General features: G+C 37.8%; 3 protein-coding genes across 4 annotated transcripts; 1 reads left to right on the top strand and 2 right to left on the bottom strand.

The window, feature by feature from the left end:
* Positions 1–279: 279 nt before the first annotated feature.
* On the bottom strand, positions 280–3,420 carry LOC140766049 (cell number regulator 5). 2 transcript variants are annotated; one of them, XM_073105446.1, is made up of 4 exons: positions 3,264–3,420; positions 2,578–2,754; positions 1,652–1,875; positions 280–769 (listed from the first exon to the last, which is right to left on the bottom strand). In XM_073105446.1, exons 2-4 carry the CDS (start codon positions 2,747–2,749, stop codon positions 593–595), a joined length of 573 nt encoding a protein of 190 aa, XP_072961547.1. In that variant the 5' UTR covers positions 2,750–2,754; positions 3,264–3,420; the 3' UTR covers positions 280–592. The 2 variants fall into 2 exon arrangements, with proteins under 2 accessions (XP_072961547.1, XP_072961548.1); XM_073105447.1 differs by lacking the exon at positions 3,264–3,420 and adding an exon at positions 3,107–3,239.
* A 2,345-nt stretch (positions 3,421–5,765) lies between these two features.
* On the top strand, positions 5,766–12,538 carry LOC140764750 (uncharacterized). Its single transcript, XM_073103484.1, has 6 exons — positions 5,766–5,994; positions 7,057–8,386; positions 8,672–8,752; positions 8,947–9,161; positions 9,952–10,202; positions 11,455–12,538. Exons 2-6 carry the CDS (start codon positions 7,270–7,272, stop codon positions 12,131–12,133), a joined length of 2,343 nt encoding a protein of 780 aa, XP_072959585.1. The 5' UTR covers positions 5,766–5,994; positions 7,057–7,269; the 3' UTR covers positions 12,134–12,538.
* A 636-nt stretch (positions 12,539–13,174) lies between these two features.
* On the bottom strand, positions 13,175–15,042 carry LOC140765536 (membrane steroid-binding protein 2-like). Its single transcript, XM_073104675.1, has 2 exons — positions 14,645–15,042; positions 13,175–13,793 (listed from the first exon to the last, which is right to left on the bottom strand). Exons 1-2 carry the CDS (start codon positions 14,950–14,952, stop codon positions 13,493–13,495), a joined length of 609 nt encoding a protein of 202 aa, XP_072960776.1. The 5' UTR covers positions 14,953–15,042; the 3' UTR covers positions 13,175–13,492.
* Positions 15,043–15,965: the final 923 nt, after the last annotated feature.

Here is a 15,965-nt window from a genome sequence, read left to right as displayed (position 1 = left end):
AGCAGATCATCCAAATACCACAAGAACACAAGAATCATATTAACAAGAAGAATCCTCCAGTTTAGAACTGCAATTGCTCCAAAAGATCTAGAGATGCTCAACATCAGAATGCAAGAATATGGGATCACCTAATATACCTTGCACACAAAAGCATGGATCTTTGGGAAACTCCCACCTATTGGTCATTCCGAGATGCAAAAAGGCGAGAAAAACCAAAGAAACCTTGATTTATTTGGTGCTGATTTAAGTTTCCTAGTTCCACTTCTGAACAAGTTAATATATGACAAATTATTTCAACTTTTTAGTGAATGTTTACAAAAAACGTGATGCCATGTCACAAGTTTGAAAACAGAAAAACAGGGAAACAATGCTATCCTTAGACCACATGCAAAGCAGTATGAGCTATCAGGACAAGAGAAGGGTAATGCAGATGAAAGACCCGCAGTATGCATTATCCTTTGCTGAAGGGAAAAAAGAAAAACAGAAGGCCTTTCAAGAATGCCAGGTGCTATGGCCATTTGAGGAAAAGGATGCCGACGAGAAGGCGTATGAGGAAGCCCAATGAACCAATCAAGATATCAACCTGCATTCTTCAATTCCGCATTATATCTGGAGAGTTAAAATCCATAGTCTGTACTGGAGGAGCAGTCACTGAGGGGGCAAGAGCAGAAACGGAGCCATCTGACCTCTCACGGATCTCTCTGTACTCTTGGCAGATGGCACACAAGTGGCAGAATAAGTGCGTGGTCAGGTCACCACATGGTGCTTCCTAAGAAGATCATGACATAAATATGAGATAGTGAAATATCGAGCTAAACTGAAGCAGATGATAAGATCACATCTTTTTTTTCCCAATGTATAGAAGCTGTCATTAGTTTTGATAAATTCACCAAACTACTTCCTAATTATATCCTACCTCAAAGGAGATGCATTGCATAATATGGCTATAAATAAAAAATGCATTTTGTCACATAATCTGCATGCAAGCTGACATACAGAAAATAGTTACATAACTTTAACCACCAGATGCAAGGGAAATATTGGGTGGCATCCTACCCACATGAGAACCATACAAACGACAGACACACTTGCTTCAATAAGTATGAATTGTACACAACTAGAAAAGCATATTAAGCCTGAATAAATTGTCCACCTGTTAAGAAAATGAGGACGGTTGGCATTAAATCATCAGATTTAATGCACTTACTATTTGAACTATATAGAAATGAACTCTTCATATAGCAGGTAGCAAATGGAGAAATATGGATATTGAATGTGTAAGAAAAAAAAACATTAGTGTACATAATATTGAAACTCACTTCTTTCTTCTGGACCATTACCTTGTCAATGATATTCTGATTAGACTGTTGCCCTCTAAGCAATTGTCTTATATGCAAATCGAATGGTGAAATACTACCAATATAACGGACATATCAATTCTTAAAGGAAAGAAAAAACTGCTTCACTATTATATTAGCAATGATAATATCAGTAGAAATTGGTCTTAAACATTTTCTATGAAGTAACCAGAAGTACAAATATCAAAGGGATGGAACCGAAATGGAACCAAAGAATCACTCAACTTCACAATAAACTGGACAGAGTGTAAAATAATGTACAAAAGCAGAAGATTTCTAGAACATTAACATACCTGCAGATTAAACTTATCTCGTAGTGTTCTGCGATATCCACAAGCATAACATGCCACCACAGATGACAGTGCTGACATCACACCTCCAGTACAAACACAACAGAGACTAGTAATAAGGCCCCACAAAATACAATGGGTCATGCATGACCCTGCTAGGGTTCCAGAACCTAAGAATTCTGCATTCTTCCCAAAGAGGTAGCATGGGCAGAACGCGCCTAGATAACCTATACAATATAACAGAAGGTATGAGAGATCAGAATTAAAATATTTTCAATATAATTATTTGTAGACTCAGCAAGATAATACTAGCTGCCTTCTTGATGGCAAGGTATATTAAGTTCATGGATTCTTATAAAACAGCGTGGATGCAAACCACTGCTTCCAGTCCAACTATAAGTCAGGTACCATATCATTGTAATTCCCTTAATACTCAGCAGGAAGCAATGGATCTGACATGTTTCTAAGGCCAGGGAACTAAGATGGGATGGTTCCATCAACAGCTGTTACCATGAGATTATACTCAAGTGTAATTACATAACTAAATAGAGTTTTATAGAATGAGAGGACCCATAACATCAACCGTCCAAAACTCCAGATGCTTAAACCAACATGGGAGAAGTAGACTGAAAAGAACATAATACCACTTGATTCAATGGAAAACCTTTCATTAAATAGTGCTGAATGGACAAAAAGGATCCATATAGCCGACCCCAGGTAGTTGGGCCAAAGCCTAGATTGTCATTGCTGTCGACGTGGTAACTATGAATCAGAAAAATAATTGCTAGTTATATCTAGATCTTCTATTTTACTTAAAAGATTATGTGGTATAGAAGGAAAGTTTTGCCACATCATATCATATAATCAAATGGCACCTTTCAATCTTTCCTTCTCAAAATCAAGGAGTCACAGGGCAGAAAGTAGCATACAGCTCTGCATATCATCACAGCAAGCACAGATTCCGGAAGACCATTGTGTGGGATCACGAGATATGAGATTGGGAGAAGATTGGCTTCCATCAACTGGTCCAATATTGGCTTCGACATCCGAATCATCTAGAGGAATGTACTGAGGTGGAACATAGCTGCCTTGCCCTTTCATTCCTTCTGAAATAAAACCAACATAATGCTCATATCACTTCTTCTTGAACTCCAAATCGAATAAAAACTAGGGTTTCTACACCCATCAAATTTCCTAGTGAAAGTGGTAAATATTGAACCCATTTGACCTTTTAAATCGAAAGCCTATTAATTTCAGGAAAATGAACCAGAAATTCATAGGAGAAAAGTGCAACACCAGATCTACAAAAGCAGGTAATTTTTGCATAAACACCTATTTCATCATGTATCCGACCATGAAAAAGGGAAATTGTTCAAGCTAATCTATGAATTTGTCAAACTTTACTGCAAGATTAAAGCATCGGAAGAATAATTAAAGCATAAATGCAAAAGAAATGACCTATCCCTCACGATTCCGCAACTCTTTCCCGATAAAAATTAGATCGTGATTGCGCACTAAAACGACGATAATTTCGAATTTATGCCACCGACGTGCATCTAACTGGATAAAATGGTAAGATAGAAAAAATCAAACAAAAAAATGAAAAAAAAATCACCTGTTTTTGGTCCCTCGTGGACGATTTCTCCTTTGGCAGTAAGAGTCGAGTCTCCTTTGGCAGTAAGAGTCGAGTCGAGACTCGAGAGTGAGCACCGAAATAGATGAAAGAAAGGTCGGCTGGTCGGCTGGTACCATCGCGCGAGGGAACCGTTTAAGTTCTAATACTCCTCAAGAATAACATAATATTCAATCAAAATCGATAGTTCCACTACACCTAGAAGGCTACGACCTCTATATTACGATATATTAATCCACTTAATTATGAAAAATCTCTAAAATACTCCTTTCATTAGTCATTTACTAATGTTAAATGATTTAAAAATTATTTTACTTTTACTTTAGAGGAAAGAAATAAGAATAAAAATAATTAGTTGACGTGGAAAAGCATGGGCATATATAAAGTTATGATCCTCTACTTTGAATCTTTCAAAACCTGACTTCATGTTCAAAGTGATAACAAATACTTTTTTTTTTTAATTAAAAAAGAAAACTAGTTGGTAATAATTCGAATATTTTATGCTAGCTTTGCTTGACACCTAAGCTAATAGAATGCCGACAAGGATTCGCCTTTAGTGCGTGAGAAATCCGCTAAGAAAATTCTTCCCATGCTTTTCTCCTCTAACAGCCGAATAATATCCATCACCTCCTTAATTAATTAATGGCTTTGGCTATAACACTGGGATTAGCAGAAGGATTAGAGCTTGACGCGTACGCACTTTCGAAGGGATTATTTGCCACGACACGTGGCAGTAACTAAGCGTGGCGACTTCCTACCTTTCGTCATTATCTATGAACGTATGAAATAATTATTAGGGGGGGGCGATGATTGAGTTACGTGGGTTAATTGGCTAACTGGAGAAGCTTTGAAATTATCAAATGTATATGATTAATTATTAAGAGTGGGGGGGGGGGGGGGGGGGGGGGGGGTGTATGGCTAATGACCTAAATGCCCTTGTGAAATTTTAAAGTTACTGGTCTGTCCATAAATATTCTCTTTTATAATAAAAATAGATATCTCTCTATGATATATGCTGATATTGATATCAATGGGACATTACTCCATAGATGTGTGCATTGCATATGGGGTCACATAAGGAGCTAAAGCCAAATGCTCCATTGGAGAGGGGGAAAAAAAAGGACTCAAAGGGGGGGTACAGATTAAGTAAAACTTTTTGCAGTGCATCACTGAATCTCCCATCTACCACTGCATCATGCCATTTTAACTTTCTCAGATGAGATCAAAGTTATACTTCTTTTCAAGTACAGGCAGTGTGTGTAGATGGGTGGGTGTGCTTGAGATGAGTCCATGCGTTGCTGACTCATTTTAGATTCCCAGTGGAGGCCCAGTAGACATTTGAGGTCTGGTGAAATATATCATTTAAGTCCAAAGTTTCAATGTCCTTTTCTCTTGTGGCAGAATGGGATAAAGCTACCAACTTTGGAATTGATGAGGGGGGGGGGGGGGGGGGGAGGGGAGTGGGCAACCCTATACATTCCTGGGTCCTTTTTTACTCAGTGATAATCAATTCCAACAGTTAAAAAAGGACACTATATAATAAAAGAGCTTTGTCTTCTTTTTTCTTTCAATATAGCCAAGAGGAGGCAATGGGCTCATAAAGAAGCTCATATCAATGCCATCATGGTATGATGCAATGTCCTTGAGTTGTTTCATGCTTGTTATCTGATTTCCTTTGCTTCATGTCACATCTATTTCTTCATCTTCTTCTATTTAAACTACTATACATAGGAGTCCCTTTCATATAATATCCTCATGTAAAAAGGTTTGGCTTTGTGCTTTTCTTATTGACCATTAGTTTGTTTAACAAAGGCATTAAAAAGTAGCATAACTTTAATTTCCTTCTCATACATATCATGCAAAGTTTTGAGGCACAAAAAGTATTCAACTTTTCCTAGTCCTTAATTGCTGTTCATCAATTGTGCTTCCATGATCCATCTTAATTCCTGTCTTGGTCTTGTTGTAGTTATCCTCTTGTATGTTTCACCACATTACAGCCAAAAACAATTTAAAATATATATATATAGCCTATGATATAAGGAAAGACTAGTATTTAATGTTAATTAGTCTTCTTATGGTCAAGACTTAGGCTGACAAAAAAACTATTTAACATTTATTCTCAGATGTACAAGGACATGAATAATTGTTCCTCTTTGTATTTTTCTAGTCCTCCTTATGCAAATGAACATGGGAAGAAAAAATATTTATTATCGATCGAAAAAAATCTTTAAAAAAGGGGAAGAAATCTTTAAAAAATTTCTATTTTTTTCTTATAAAGTAATTTAAAAGGCCTATTTGATTGATTTAATTAAGAAAAATAATCTTAATAAATATGAAGAAAAGAAGAAATGAAAAAAAAAGGGGGACAGAGGTGGCATTTTGGGTAATGCTCAGGGTAATTAGGATTAAAAAATGGTATTAATTAAGAAGTCGCCTTTAATATTATTCTAACGGGGATTCCTTCACCACACCATTGCCATTGCTTTATTCTAGTGGAGGTAAAAGGTGCGGCTCCACACACACACACATACACACAAGCACACTTTTTTCTCTCTCTCTCTCTCTCTCTCTAACTCCCCTCCTCTTACGCGAATCTCTGAATCCTTTTCTGCACGAAGGCCATCATAAGCAAGTCATCATCGCTCCCAAATCTCTCTCTTTCTGTGAACAGTTGTGATTTCTTCATCAAGATCTTGCCTTTAGAGCAATTCAGGTAGCAGTCATCTCTTGCTGACTTGATTTCTTCTTCCTGTACCGAATTCGTTAAGTTCGATATGATTCTGGAGTGGGTAATTGCTCCCTGTTGTTGCGAGTTAGAGGAAAAGGAAGGCTTCTTAATAATTACTCTGGAAAGATCTCGTCTTTAGATCTTTTCTATGTTGTTTGATATAATTCGGAAGTGGGGGTCCCTTTTCTCTCTCTCTAATTCTTGGGAGTTCCGGAGGTCCGGTAATATTTTCTTGATCTGATTATTGCGAATCAGTCATTAGATTTTAATCTCTTGCCGTCGCTGAGGAATATTCTGAAGTTTCTACTGGATTTATTGACATGGAAGTGAAATCCGGTTTATGATTGGTTTTGGGATGTTTTATTAATTGTAAAAGGAAGAAAAGGGAGAGGCTGATGGTTTTTAGTTGTTCCATATGGAGTTTTGTGTGTTTAAGTAAGTTAATTTTGTTGACAGCATTGCTGTATGACTGGATTTTAGAATTGCTTGGTATAACTCTGAACAGTTGGAGATATATTCAGATAGTACTTTCCTCGGTTACTTTGTGAGACTAAGGTGCTAGAAATGGGGATTGAAAAAATCCACAACTGTTCCTAGAGACAGACTTAGAGTATTTGTTCTAATTTTGGACTCATGACTTATGAGATAATCTATTTGCAAGTTTGATTGTCTATCTTTTTAATGCTCTTTTCATTTCTTTAGATTTTGCCTGAAAGTGCTAGAAGACTGGTTCTTTATTCCAAGTATGGAAACAATGGATCATCAACAGCATGGTCCATGCCAGTCCGAAGGCACAAGCTACTGGTTCCTGGGTAACTTATATCGTAAATCATCACGAGACATAGCATTAGATGTATGCCAATATGCACTAAAGTTGAAGCAAGGAATTAAGGATATATATTTTATGACATTATTATTTTTTGTTCTTTATACATGTGAATATCTGGTAGATGGATTGTTTCTTTATGACCTTTTTTTTGTAAATTATGTGTTGTGCAAATCGTTCAAATTTGTTTTGATTTGTGGATACTTTCTTTTTCTTGCCAGAGGAATTGCACAATATATATAACTCTTTGAGCATTAAAGGTGGGTCTCTATGCTATGCACCGCACCCTGCTGGACTTCCTTGATTGGTACCTAGTACCTACTTCCCTGTGATACATTTTATCCAAATTGTAGAGAAATATTCCTGTTCAGGTTGGCAGTTAAGTTGCTACATTTTGGAATCTTGCAAAGAAGTCATTGGTGCTACTTCTGAAAATGGGGGCCTCAAATTCGAAGATCGAAGATGACAAGGCCCTTTTGTTATGTCAGGAAAGGAGGCGATTTGTTCGACAAGCTCTTGATGGAAGGTGCACACTTGCAGATGCTCATTTTTCTTACATTCAATCACTCAGGAATACAGGAACTGCACTAAGAAAATTTGTAGAGCCAGAAGTCTCGACAGAATCTTCTTTGTATACATCAACATCTGCAACACCTGAGCCTCTTGGTCTAACTGACAAGTCCATTTCGAACTTATCTCCATCTGTTTCACAGCATGTCGACACAAGTGATTCTTTCTCTCCTATCCCTTCTCCAATCGCTTCTGGACAGTTTCACACGAATCATATGAAAGCTTTTAGGAGTTCATCGACAACTGTTGAGGAGAAACCCCCGGTAACAGTAACAGCAACTCTTCGAACCTCATCCAACCCCCCAAGACACCGAGGATCCGAATTGGACGAAAATTTATCCTCAGATGCTCCTCCGCCACCACCTGGTACTCCACCATGGGATTATTTTGGGATTTTTCACCCTATCGACAACCAGTTCTCCTTAAATGATGGGAAGGGATTTAATCATGGTTTAGATGATGTTGATGAGATAGGGCGCCTTAGAGAAGAGGAAGGAATTCCAGAACTGGAAGAGGAAGGAGAAAAAGCTTTTACAGATGGAACTGATGACTTTGCCGACTCAGGAGATGATTTTGACAAGCCATCAGCTGAACCATTAGTGCGGATGTTTAAAAATAGAAATGTGGTTTTGGATCACCATGTAACAAATGATTCTTCATCTGTGCCATCTGTAGAGTCATTTAATTCAAAGAGCGAGACGCAAAATGAGGACAGGAAAGTGCTTGGCAATGGTACACTTGAAGCTGATGGACCTCTTGAAAAAATGATAACAAAAGTGATTCCTCCTCCTGTTGCCCTTCCCACTGATTACAAGTTGAAAGAAGCTGGTTCAGAGATAAAGCAAGGGGTGAAGGAATTCTTCTTGTGCGTGAAAGAAATTGAAAGCCAATTTGTAAGGGCTTCGGAATCTGGAATAGAAGTTCCAAGGATGCTGGAGGCAAGTAAAGTGCATTTGCGGCCCCTATTCATTGAAGACAGAGGTAAAGACTTGAATCATCTCAATTTTTTAATTTGATCTTCTGGAAGGGCATTTGGATTTTGGACACATTTTTTTTTATAAGATAGTGAATAGCGTGTGGATTATAAGCTCATTTTTACTTTTATGAATAATTCAACATTTTATGTTTGCTGAGTACTCTTGGCTTGCAACGGATCACTAACAGATCTTTCAACTATGTGAATTATATTATTCTCATTTCTCTAAAAATATTCCAGCATGTTTTGGCAGATGAAATTAGATCTTCTAACACAGGTTTCTGATACAGCAAATCAGGCAAAGATACCTAATTTTCTGGCATTGTGCTTTGGTTGCTGTGAGGAAGAATCCCCGCATCCTCAGGCTCAGGGTAGGTATACTTTTGTCTTTCTTGAAAAACACTTCTTAAGAAACAATTATATAGTCGCTAATTACCACTTCTGTATTTGTCGAAATGATATTTAGATTCAATGCACATTCCCTTCAACTTTGATGTTGACATATGGTTTTTACTTTTGGATCTTTAGTGTAAAAAGCTTTAGATGTTTCATGGTTTCAATGCAGTGCCTGCTACAAATGAGATAAAGTACCTAACTTGGCACGGATCAGTCTCCTCACTCTCTTCATCATCCAGAAACCCTATTGGAGCCTCATCAAGAGATAATGTTGAGGATTTCACTGATGAGCCATTAACCGGCATATGCATGAATTCAGGCAGTCATGCCTCAACACTAGACCGGTTATATGCATGGGAGAGAAAACTTTGTGATGAAGTTAAGGTAAATCATTGCTTTGTTTTGTATATGTTACTAGTGATTTGTTTTATTTTCTCAACACCACAACACCCAACACCAACAGCTGCAGCTAGAATACATTTCACAGTTGGGATGCTCCATGGATGTCAAACTTAAGACATATAGACATAAAACTTATTTTGCAACAAATTTCTTTAAAGGGCTTCATGACAGCAAGAGGTTTGGGTATAACTAAGGTGTTCCATTTACTGTTCTTTATACAAATGTCAAGATATGTGTATTCAGATGTACATCAGTGCTCTACTGTATGATTGTTCTGAATATCCTTTTTCGTCTGTGGCATATCGATTTTGGTGTTTATGTATCAACTGGTGAGAAAATGAGTGAAGAGACAGAAAATATTTTGGACCTTTTGATTTCCTACTTAATTAGTGTATTGTGTATGATGCATGATCCAACCTCCAATTTCTCAGGTCACATTTATTTATCCTGCAATGATTCTTGTAAATAGTCGTCCAGGGACTAATTTGGTTTTGTGGCACTCTGCACCTGACAAATGTTTCAGATGGTACAACTATGTAATGCTATATTTGCTCATGGTACTTTGAAGCCTCAACAGTGGTCTTGGTCAAGGATTAGTGTATCTGGATGAGGATTTATGCATTTCTCATTTTGGGAAACACATGTGCTCTTATATTCAGCTTTTCTTTTAACCTACTTTTCCTCTTACAAACCAATTTCAGAAAAGAATCATGGTTTAGTGAGTTTAATTTGGCCCTTCGGTAAAGTTCAACCTTCACATTTTTAATTTCAGGCAAGTGGCACAATTCGAAGGGAATATGACTGGAAACGTAAGTTGCTACGGCAGCAAGAGTCAAGGGGAGAAGACCAGTACAGGATTGATAAAACTCGTGCTGGTGTGAAGATTGATAAAACTCGTGCGGCTGTGAAGGATTTACACTCTAGAATTCAAGTAGCAATTCAGAGAATTGGCTCGATATCTAAGAGAATAGAGGAGATAAGGGATAAAGAACTCCAACCTCAGCTGGAAGAGTTAATTGGGGGGTATGAATTTCTCATAACTTCTTAACGATGTTCATTATAATTCCACATGCACTCTAACAAGCAGAAAAGATGCACACATCCAACACAAACTCATATATCGCAAAGAGAGGACAGACATCTCCATTACTACCAAATTTTGACCAAGTGGAACTTATACTCCACTTCTCTTAATTACTCAGAGACCTACAAACATCTATATTACCACCATATTTAAGGGCATGTGAAACTCAGAACCAACATTTTATATTTACTGGAGAGATTTACAAAAGGCTACTCCAGTGTTAACTACTACGCGGGATGTATAAGTTCATTTGTTGTTATATTGCTTGGATACTGATATACTTGTCAGTATAGACTCTAGCCTGGTATATCAGATCCTTGGAACTCCATTATGCATCTGAGAGTGCAGCTTTATGTGCTTGGTCAGATGTGTACATGCATTTTATAATTCTTGAGCTCATAACAAATTGGGAGAAGGAATTTAGTGTTGTGCGGTTATATAATATGTTGTAAACTTATGACAATTCACGTGAACAGAATTGAAAATGGGGCTAAAAGATTGGCTGACAGTCTTAAGCTTAATATCACCCAGACCCCCCTGATTAGTGGGATGTATCAAAGGCTCTATGCTCTATTAAACTAGGTAGAAGAATGTGCATTTAGGAATGCAAGATGCTACTTGCTCTTTTATTTAATGGAGCCAGGCCTTCATTCCATGTTGTTTTGTAACTAATTTTCTTAATTTCGTGCTTCTTGGTGCATACAGCCATATCATAAAATTTTAACAATCACAACCTATTTTCATGTTTGAACTGGTTAAACTGAATTAGTTCACAAAAACTAACAATGTTCGGACACATTTATCCAGAATGAACTTGAGCAGCCATGATCTACTTGGATGAAGCTTTTGAATTCGGAATGCTAAAAATGGACATCTCTACCAATCGAGCAGCCATGCTCTGTGAATTGCATATTTCCCTTCAGTTAGTACTAATTAAAATCATTGACTACAAGCTGACTTGGTTTCTACAGATATTACCAGCCATCAGAGGGGAATTCATAATGGTTATAGGATAGATTCTCCTTCATGCACATGGACATTTAGCTTTACCCACAATTGAAATATGTAAACACTTTCAAGTTTATATTTCCATGCTTAATGAATTTTACAAATGTTTTCTAGTTGCCTTTGATCTTTAGATTTCTTATTTCGAATTTATTACAGCTATTTGTACATTCTTACTCTATGCAGTTTATCTCGAATGTGGGCAGTGATGCTTGACTGCCACAAGCGTCAATACAGTATCATTTCGATAGCATGCAACAACGGAAGCACCAAGGTCTCAATCCGGTCTGATTCTCATCGTCAGGCCACCATGCTCCTTGATTTTGAGTTGAACTCTCTGTCCTCAAATTTAACAAAATGGATCTCCTCCCAAAAATCATATTTACAAAACATAAATGGTTGGCTTCTCAAGTGTGTTTTTCCGCTGACAAACAAGTCTTCAAGGAGAAGGAGTTCAGTTCCTTTCTCCCCACGAAAATCTATCGCTCCCCCCATATTTGTTACTTGCAGAGATTGGTTGAAATTGCTAGATGAGTTACCTACCAAGGAAGTTACAGATGCTATAAAGGATTTAGCAGCGGTTACAACACATTCCTTGCCTCACCATGAGAAGGGACACAGTAATTCAAACCTGTCCTTCTCATTATCTCGTAGGGAAGGAAAAACTGATGAACTGCAAGAAAATTTCCATAGGAATGAATTCCCAGTTGATTTGAATCTTAACTATGACAAATTGCAGTCAAGTCTAACGGTTTTTCTAGATCGGTTAAAAAGTCTTGCAGAGTCATCAATTGAGAAATATGAAGCTCTCCAAAAGGCTATTGACAGCTCTAGGGTTGATTATGAGAACGGATATAGAACATGAGGATGTGCTACACTGCTACATTTGCTGAACTCATGGCAGGTCAAAGAAGAAAAAGGCAAACATTGCTTAATTTTGGGTTAAATTGTTAATAGAAGTGTGATCAAGGCAAAGTACTTGAGAGGTGGATTCACCAAATGGCTGCATATGTAGAAGAGCTATCTGGGAGAAATAAAGGGGCTATCCCTTGGTAACTTTTGCAAGTTTAGAAATAAGCACACAGGCAGGTTCATAAGTTATGTGGATATTGTCTACATGTTCATAAAAGTGATAGTTTGCGAAGCTAGATTTGGGTATCCTAGATTGCAATTTTGTATGTTTATTAATAGAACATTGTTGTATACCATTTTATTTTGAGCATTGGCCATGGTTAAATCATCAATAATATGTGCAATACTCATTTTGTTCCCTTCTGAATGGGTAGTAAGGTGATATCAGTATTGGCAAATCCTGTGTATAGGAACATATGTTCATAGAGTAGTTTTTCAGAAATAAGACCTTATGCAGGTTTCTGTCAGAAAAAGAAAAAGGAAAATTGTGTTCAATTGTGATGAATCTCTAGTGGGTTTGCCTTGTGAATTTGTTTCAGCTGCAGGTGCACTGCCTCTGAAGTTGGCACAGACGAAATTGTTCAGTCTTCTTATTAGACTTTAACATGAGGGCAAAGAAGATGGAACCTTTGTGTTGCTGGTAAGAAATGTGAGGTGCTCTTTTCATGGCAAACCCATAAAATGCAACAGAAAGACAGCTGAGATCTGATCTTGATGTTCTTACCATGTCACTTACTGATCTTTCATACTCTCCAACTCTAATATGGGAATCTCTACTCAGCATAATTAGTAAAGGTAGAGACCTATTTCCAATTTAAGAGTTTCAGACTATCTGCCAGTAAGGCAAAATTTGTGGTGCTATTAAGCATAGGTAGCACAGCCTATCAGTAATTTGAAACAAAACGCAGAATCTCCTGCACAAAAATGATCACCACGCAGGCAACTAGATATTAATCTGAAAAAATGAATTATAAAGTGAAAACACTAAGCACCATTGCACGCAAAATGTAGACAGGTAGTGTGATTTATTAACAGCTCAAAAATGCTGTACCTATGGACAATCCTGTCGGACGGATATAAGCAACAACAACAAAAACAAAAAAAACAAAAAACAAAACAAAACGAGAGGCCAATCGACATATGACCATTACATTTTGCATCATCCTAGCATTTTCATGCCCACCAGCTCGAAAAAGCATTTTATAGCAATCAGTCTGGTGGGAGCTACTTTTTAATCATCATATCCAACAACAGAGTGCACAAACTCAAATTTACCCTCATTTTGAGTCCACGCAGCTACATTTCACTTCAGCTAAATTTCACTTCGCTCATTTCCATCCAGCGCACCTTGATGAGACTCTTGGTTCCTTTCCATTTGCTCACTGCTTCCAATAGCATCTTTATCTTCAGAGTTTTCAGAAATAAGCTGACCCACCTTAACATACTTCTCTTTGAATTTCTCTTCCCAATCTTGTAAGACATCCAGCTCATCGGAGCTTAGGCCTTCAAGGTTTCCGGTAAGATCACTACGGTCAAAGGACATCAGAGCCAAGGCTCTGCTTGCATCCCTCCCTGCAAATAAGGCATATGGTCCACCAGGTCCATAAAACATCCTGCAGGAAATGACCAAATGAAATATTGTCATCATTATGCATACAGGAGAATGTAGCTCAGAGATATCAGGTAACATACAATTATGAACAATCAGCCCCTAATTTTTTCCTCTTCTGCTGAATCATAGACCAAACTCACAGCAATGAAGTCAAATTTAAATGCAACAATTAGAGAGAAACAAGAGAACTATGCAGTTTAGCTTTGATTTTTCAAATATTACTATGATCACCTCTAAATGTTAAAAATAGAGGATTAATTTCCCACGAGATGGCAAGAATCTTAACTATCAAAACCTGCACAGAACAAGCACTGTGAAACTCTTCCAATCCATTATGAATTTGTAATCAATCAATAGTTGTGGAAACCACGGAGGTAAAGAAAATCTCACCAGCAAGCAAGCATCTTTTGGAACAAACAATCAGACATGCGGTTTCAAAGGTAAACTAGAAGATGAGCTAAGGACCTCATGTCACCAATTAATACATTCCAACACAAGTACAAAACTAACCAAAAGTTTTAACTAATACATACTCGACTAATTCCAAGTTTCCATTGTTACAAAATCAGGCTCCTCAAAGATGTTCTATCCACTACAACTTATAGTTGGAATAGAATACCAAACAATTTGAAAGACACGCTAGTGTTTTATTTCTATGATCACTTTGTTAACCATATACCATGAGCTCTTTTAATCGTGTAAATATGTGGTCCTTGATATGGTAATCTAAGGCTATCAGACATTAGCAGCAACCCAATCAAAAGCACAAGTTTTTTGCATGCTAAATAATGCAAGCTTGAATAGATTCAATAGCTAGTCAAAACCAAAACGAAAACAAAAAATAAAGCCCACCTCCCTCGAGAGACATCATAGACCTGCCCCTTGATCGCCATCAAGAGGGGCTTTTTGGGATCGGAGCCGTCATAGGCTATGAGCTCCTCCAACGTGACATCTCCAATCTGTACCGGCTCGGCCGGCGGCGAGGGCGGCAGCACGGAGGCGACGCTCTTCTCGGCGACGGAGACGGCGTCGGGGTAGACGAACATCGCGGAGACGAGGCCGTAGACGCCGACCATGAGGGCGAGGATGGTGAAGAAGGCGGCGGGAGAGAGGCCCGTGTAGGTGTCGATCGCCTCTACGAGAGTCGCGTAGAACGCCATGGCTAGAAGAGGAGATGGAGAAGAGCTGTAGTTTCGGAGAATTTGGAAGATGAGGAAGGTAGAATCCTAGGAAAGAGAGTGGTTGGTGAAAGGAGGGACGACTGAGGAAGGTGAGAATTCGGGTGGGTGGGTGGGGGGAGGGGAAACCGATAACCATCCGATCTGACCCGAATCCGATACCGTAGGTAAACACTAAACAGCAGAGCAGTACCCAATTAGGCGTACCTAAACCCACTCGGATCCGAATCCTATATTCCTATGCCATCGCTAAAAACTTAAAATATTCTTGTGATCAAATTTCATTCGCTAATAATCTCATTCTAGTCTTCTACTAGAGTTATGTGAATATAAAATAGATGAGATATTGAGTGTGTTTAGTTTTTGCAATAACAAAATTAATGAGGATGGTATATATATGTATATAATAAAAGAGATTTCGACAATAAATTTATTAAATTGGCATAATAGAGTGTACTCTTATACAACAGACGATATGCATCGTTTTATTTATCACTGCTGTGTCAATGAAACACATTTGTCAACAGGGTTAGGAATGGGATGTGATCAACTGAGAAGAAAATGTTTATGGTAAAAGAGATATAAGCTGTAGTAAAGTGTGGGGTATACTCGTATGCTTTGATTGAGAAATTCCTATTTTACAAGTGAACTCCACCTGTTCCTCATATTAAATTAGAAGCAAAAAAGAGAGAACCAGATGAAAAGAACAACATTTAAATATCTCATCAATATAAAACATATCCAGGTTGATAATTAAAAAAAACTATTGGCTTTTCCCCACAGAAAGTTCATCCGAGCTGGAAAATTACCGGAAAGTACATCACTTGGATGGTAGATGCCGACCATCTTCAAAAGAGAGTGGCTTGTCTAATGTTGAAGCCAGCGCTGAATTCTTCTTTACAGTAAGAAGATCCTAATGGCGAGATGCACAATTTAGTATATAGTTGAAAAACTTTTAATTCAGTATTATCGTGACAAATAAGAAGTATCTTCCA

Source organism: Typha angustifolia, chromosome 8 (genome assembly GCF_048772165.1).
Source record: "Typha angustifolia cultivar Huaian chromosome 8, ASM4877216v1, whole genome shotgun sequence".
Lineage (NCBI taxonomy): Eukaryota > Viridiplantae > Streptophyta > Magnoliopsida > Poales > Typhaceae > Typha > Typha angustifolia.
Note: the sequence above shows the minus strand (reverse complement) of the source record. Positions and strands in the feature narration are given on the sequence as shown.

What these genes read in the sequence shown, in the direction of transcription:
- LOC140766049 (XM_073105446.1), bottom strand. Translation starts at nt 2,749, where the DNA reads ATGAAAGGGCAAGGCAGCTATGTTCCACCTCAGTACATTCCTCTAGAT. An exon ending in CTGTGATGATATGCAGAGCT is followed by an intron (nt 1,876 to 2,577) that starts GTATGCTACTTT and finishes TATATTGTATAG; the next exon opens with GTTATCTAGGCGCGTTCTGC. An exon ending in GAGATAAGTTTAATCTGCAG is followed by an intron (nt 770 to 1,651) that starts GTATGTTAATGT and finishes TGATCTTCTTAG; the next exon opens with GAAGCACCATGTGGTGACCT.
- LOC140765536 (XM_073104675.1), bottom strand. Translation starts at nt 14,952, where the DNA reads ATGGCGTTCTACGCGACTCTCGTAGAGGCGATCGACACCTACACGGGC. An exon ending in TATGATGTCTCTCGAGGGAG is followed by an intron (nt 13,794 to 14,644) that starts GTGGGCTTTATT and finishes CATTTCCTGCAG; the next exon opens with GATGTTTTATGGACCTGGTG.
- LOC140764750 (XM_073103484.1), top strand. Translation starts at nt 7,270, where the DNA reads ATGGGGGCCTCAAATTCGAAGATCGAAGATGACAAGGCCCTTTTGTTA. An exon ending in CCTATTCATTGAAGACAGAG is followed by an intron (nt 8,387 to 8,671) that starts GTAAAGACTTGA and finishes TTTCTGATACAG; the next exon opens with CAAATCAGGCAAAGATACCT. An exon ending in CCCGCATCCTCAGGCTCAGG is followed by an intron (nt 8,753 to 8,946) that starts GTAGGTATACTT and finishes GTTTCAATGCAG; the next exon opens with TGCCTGCTACAAATGAGATA.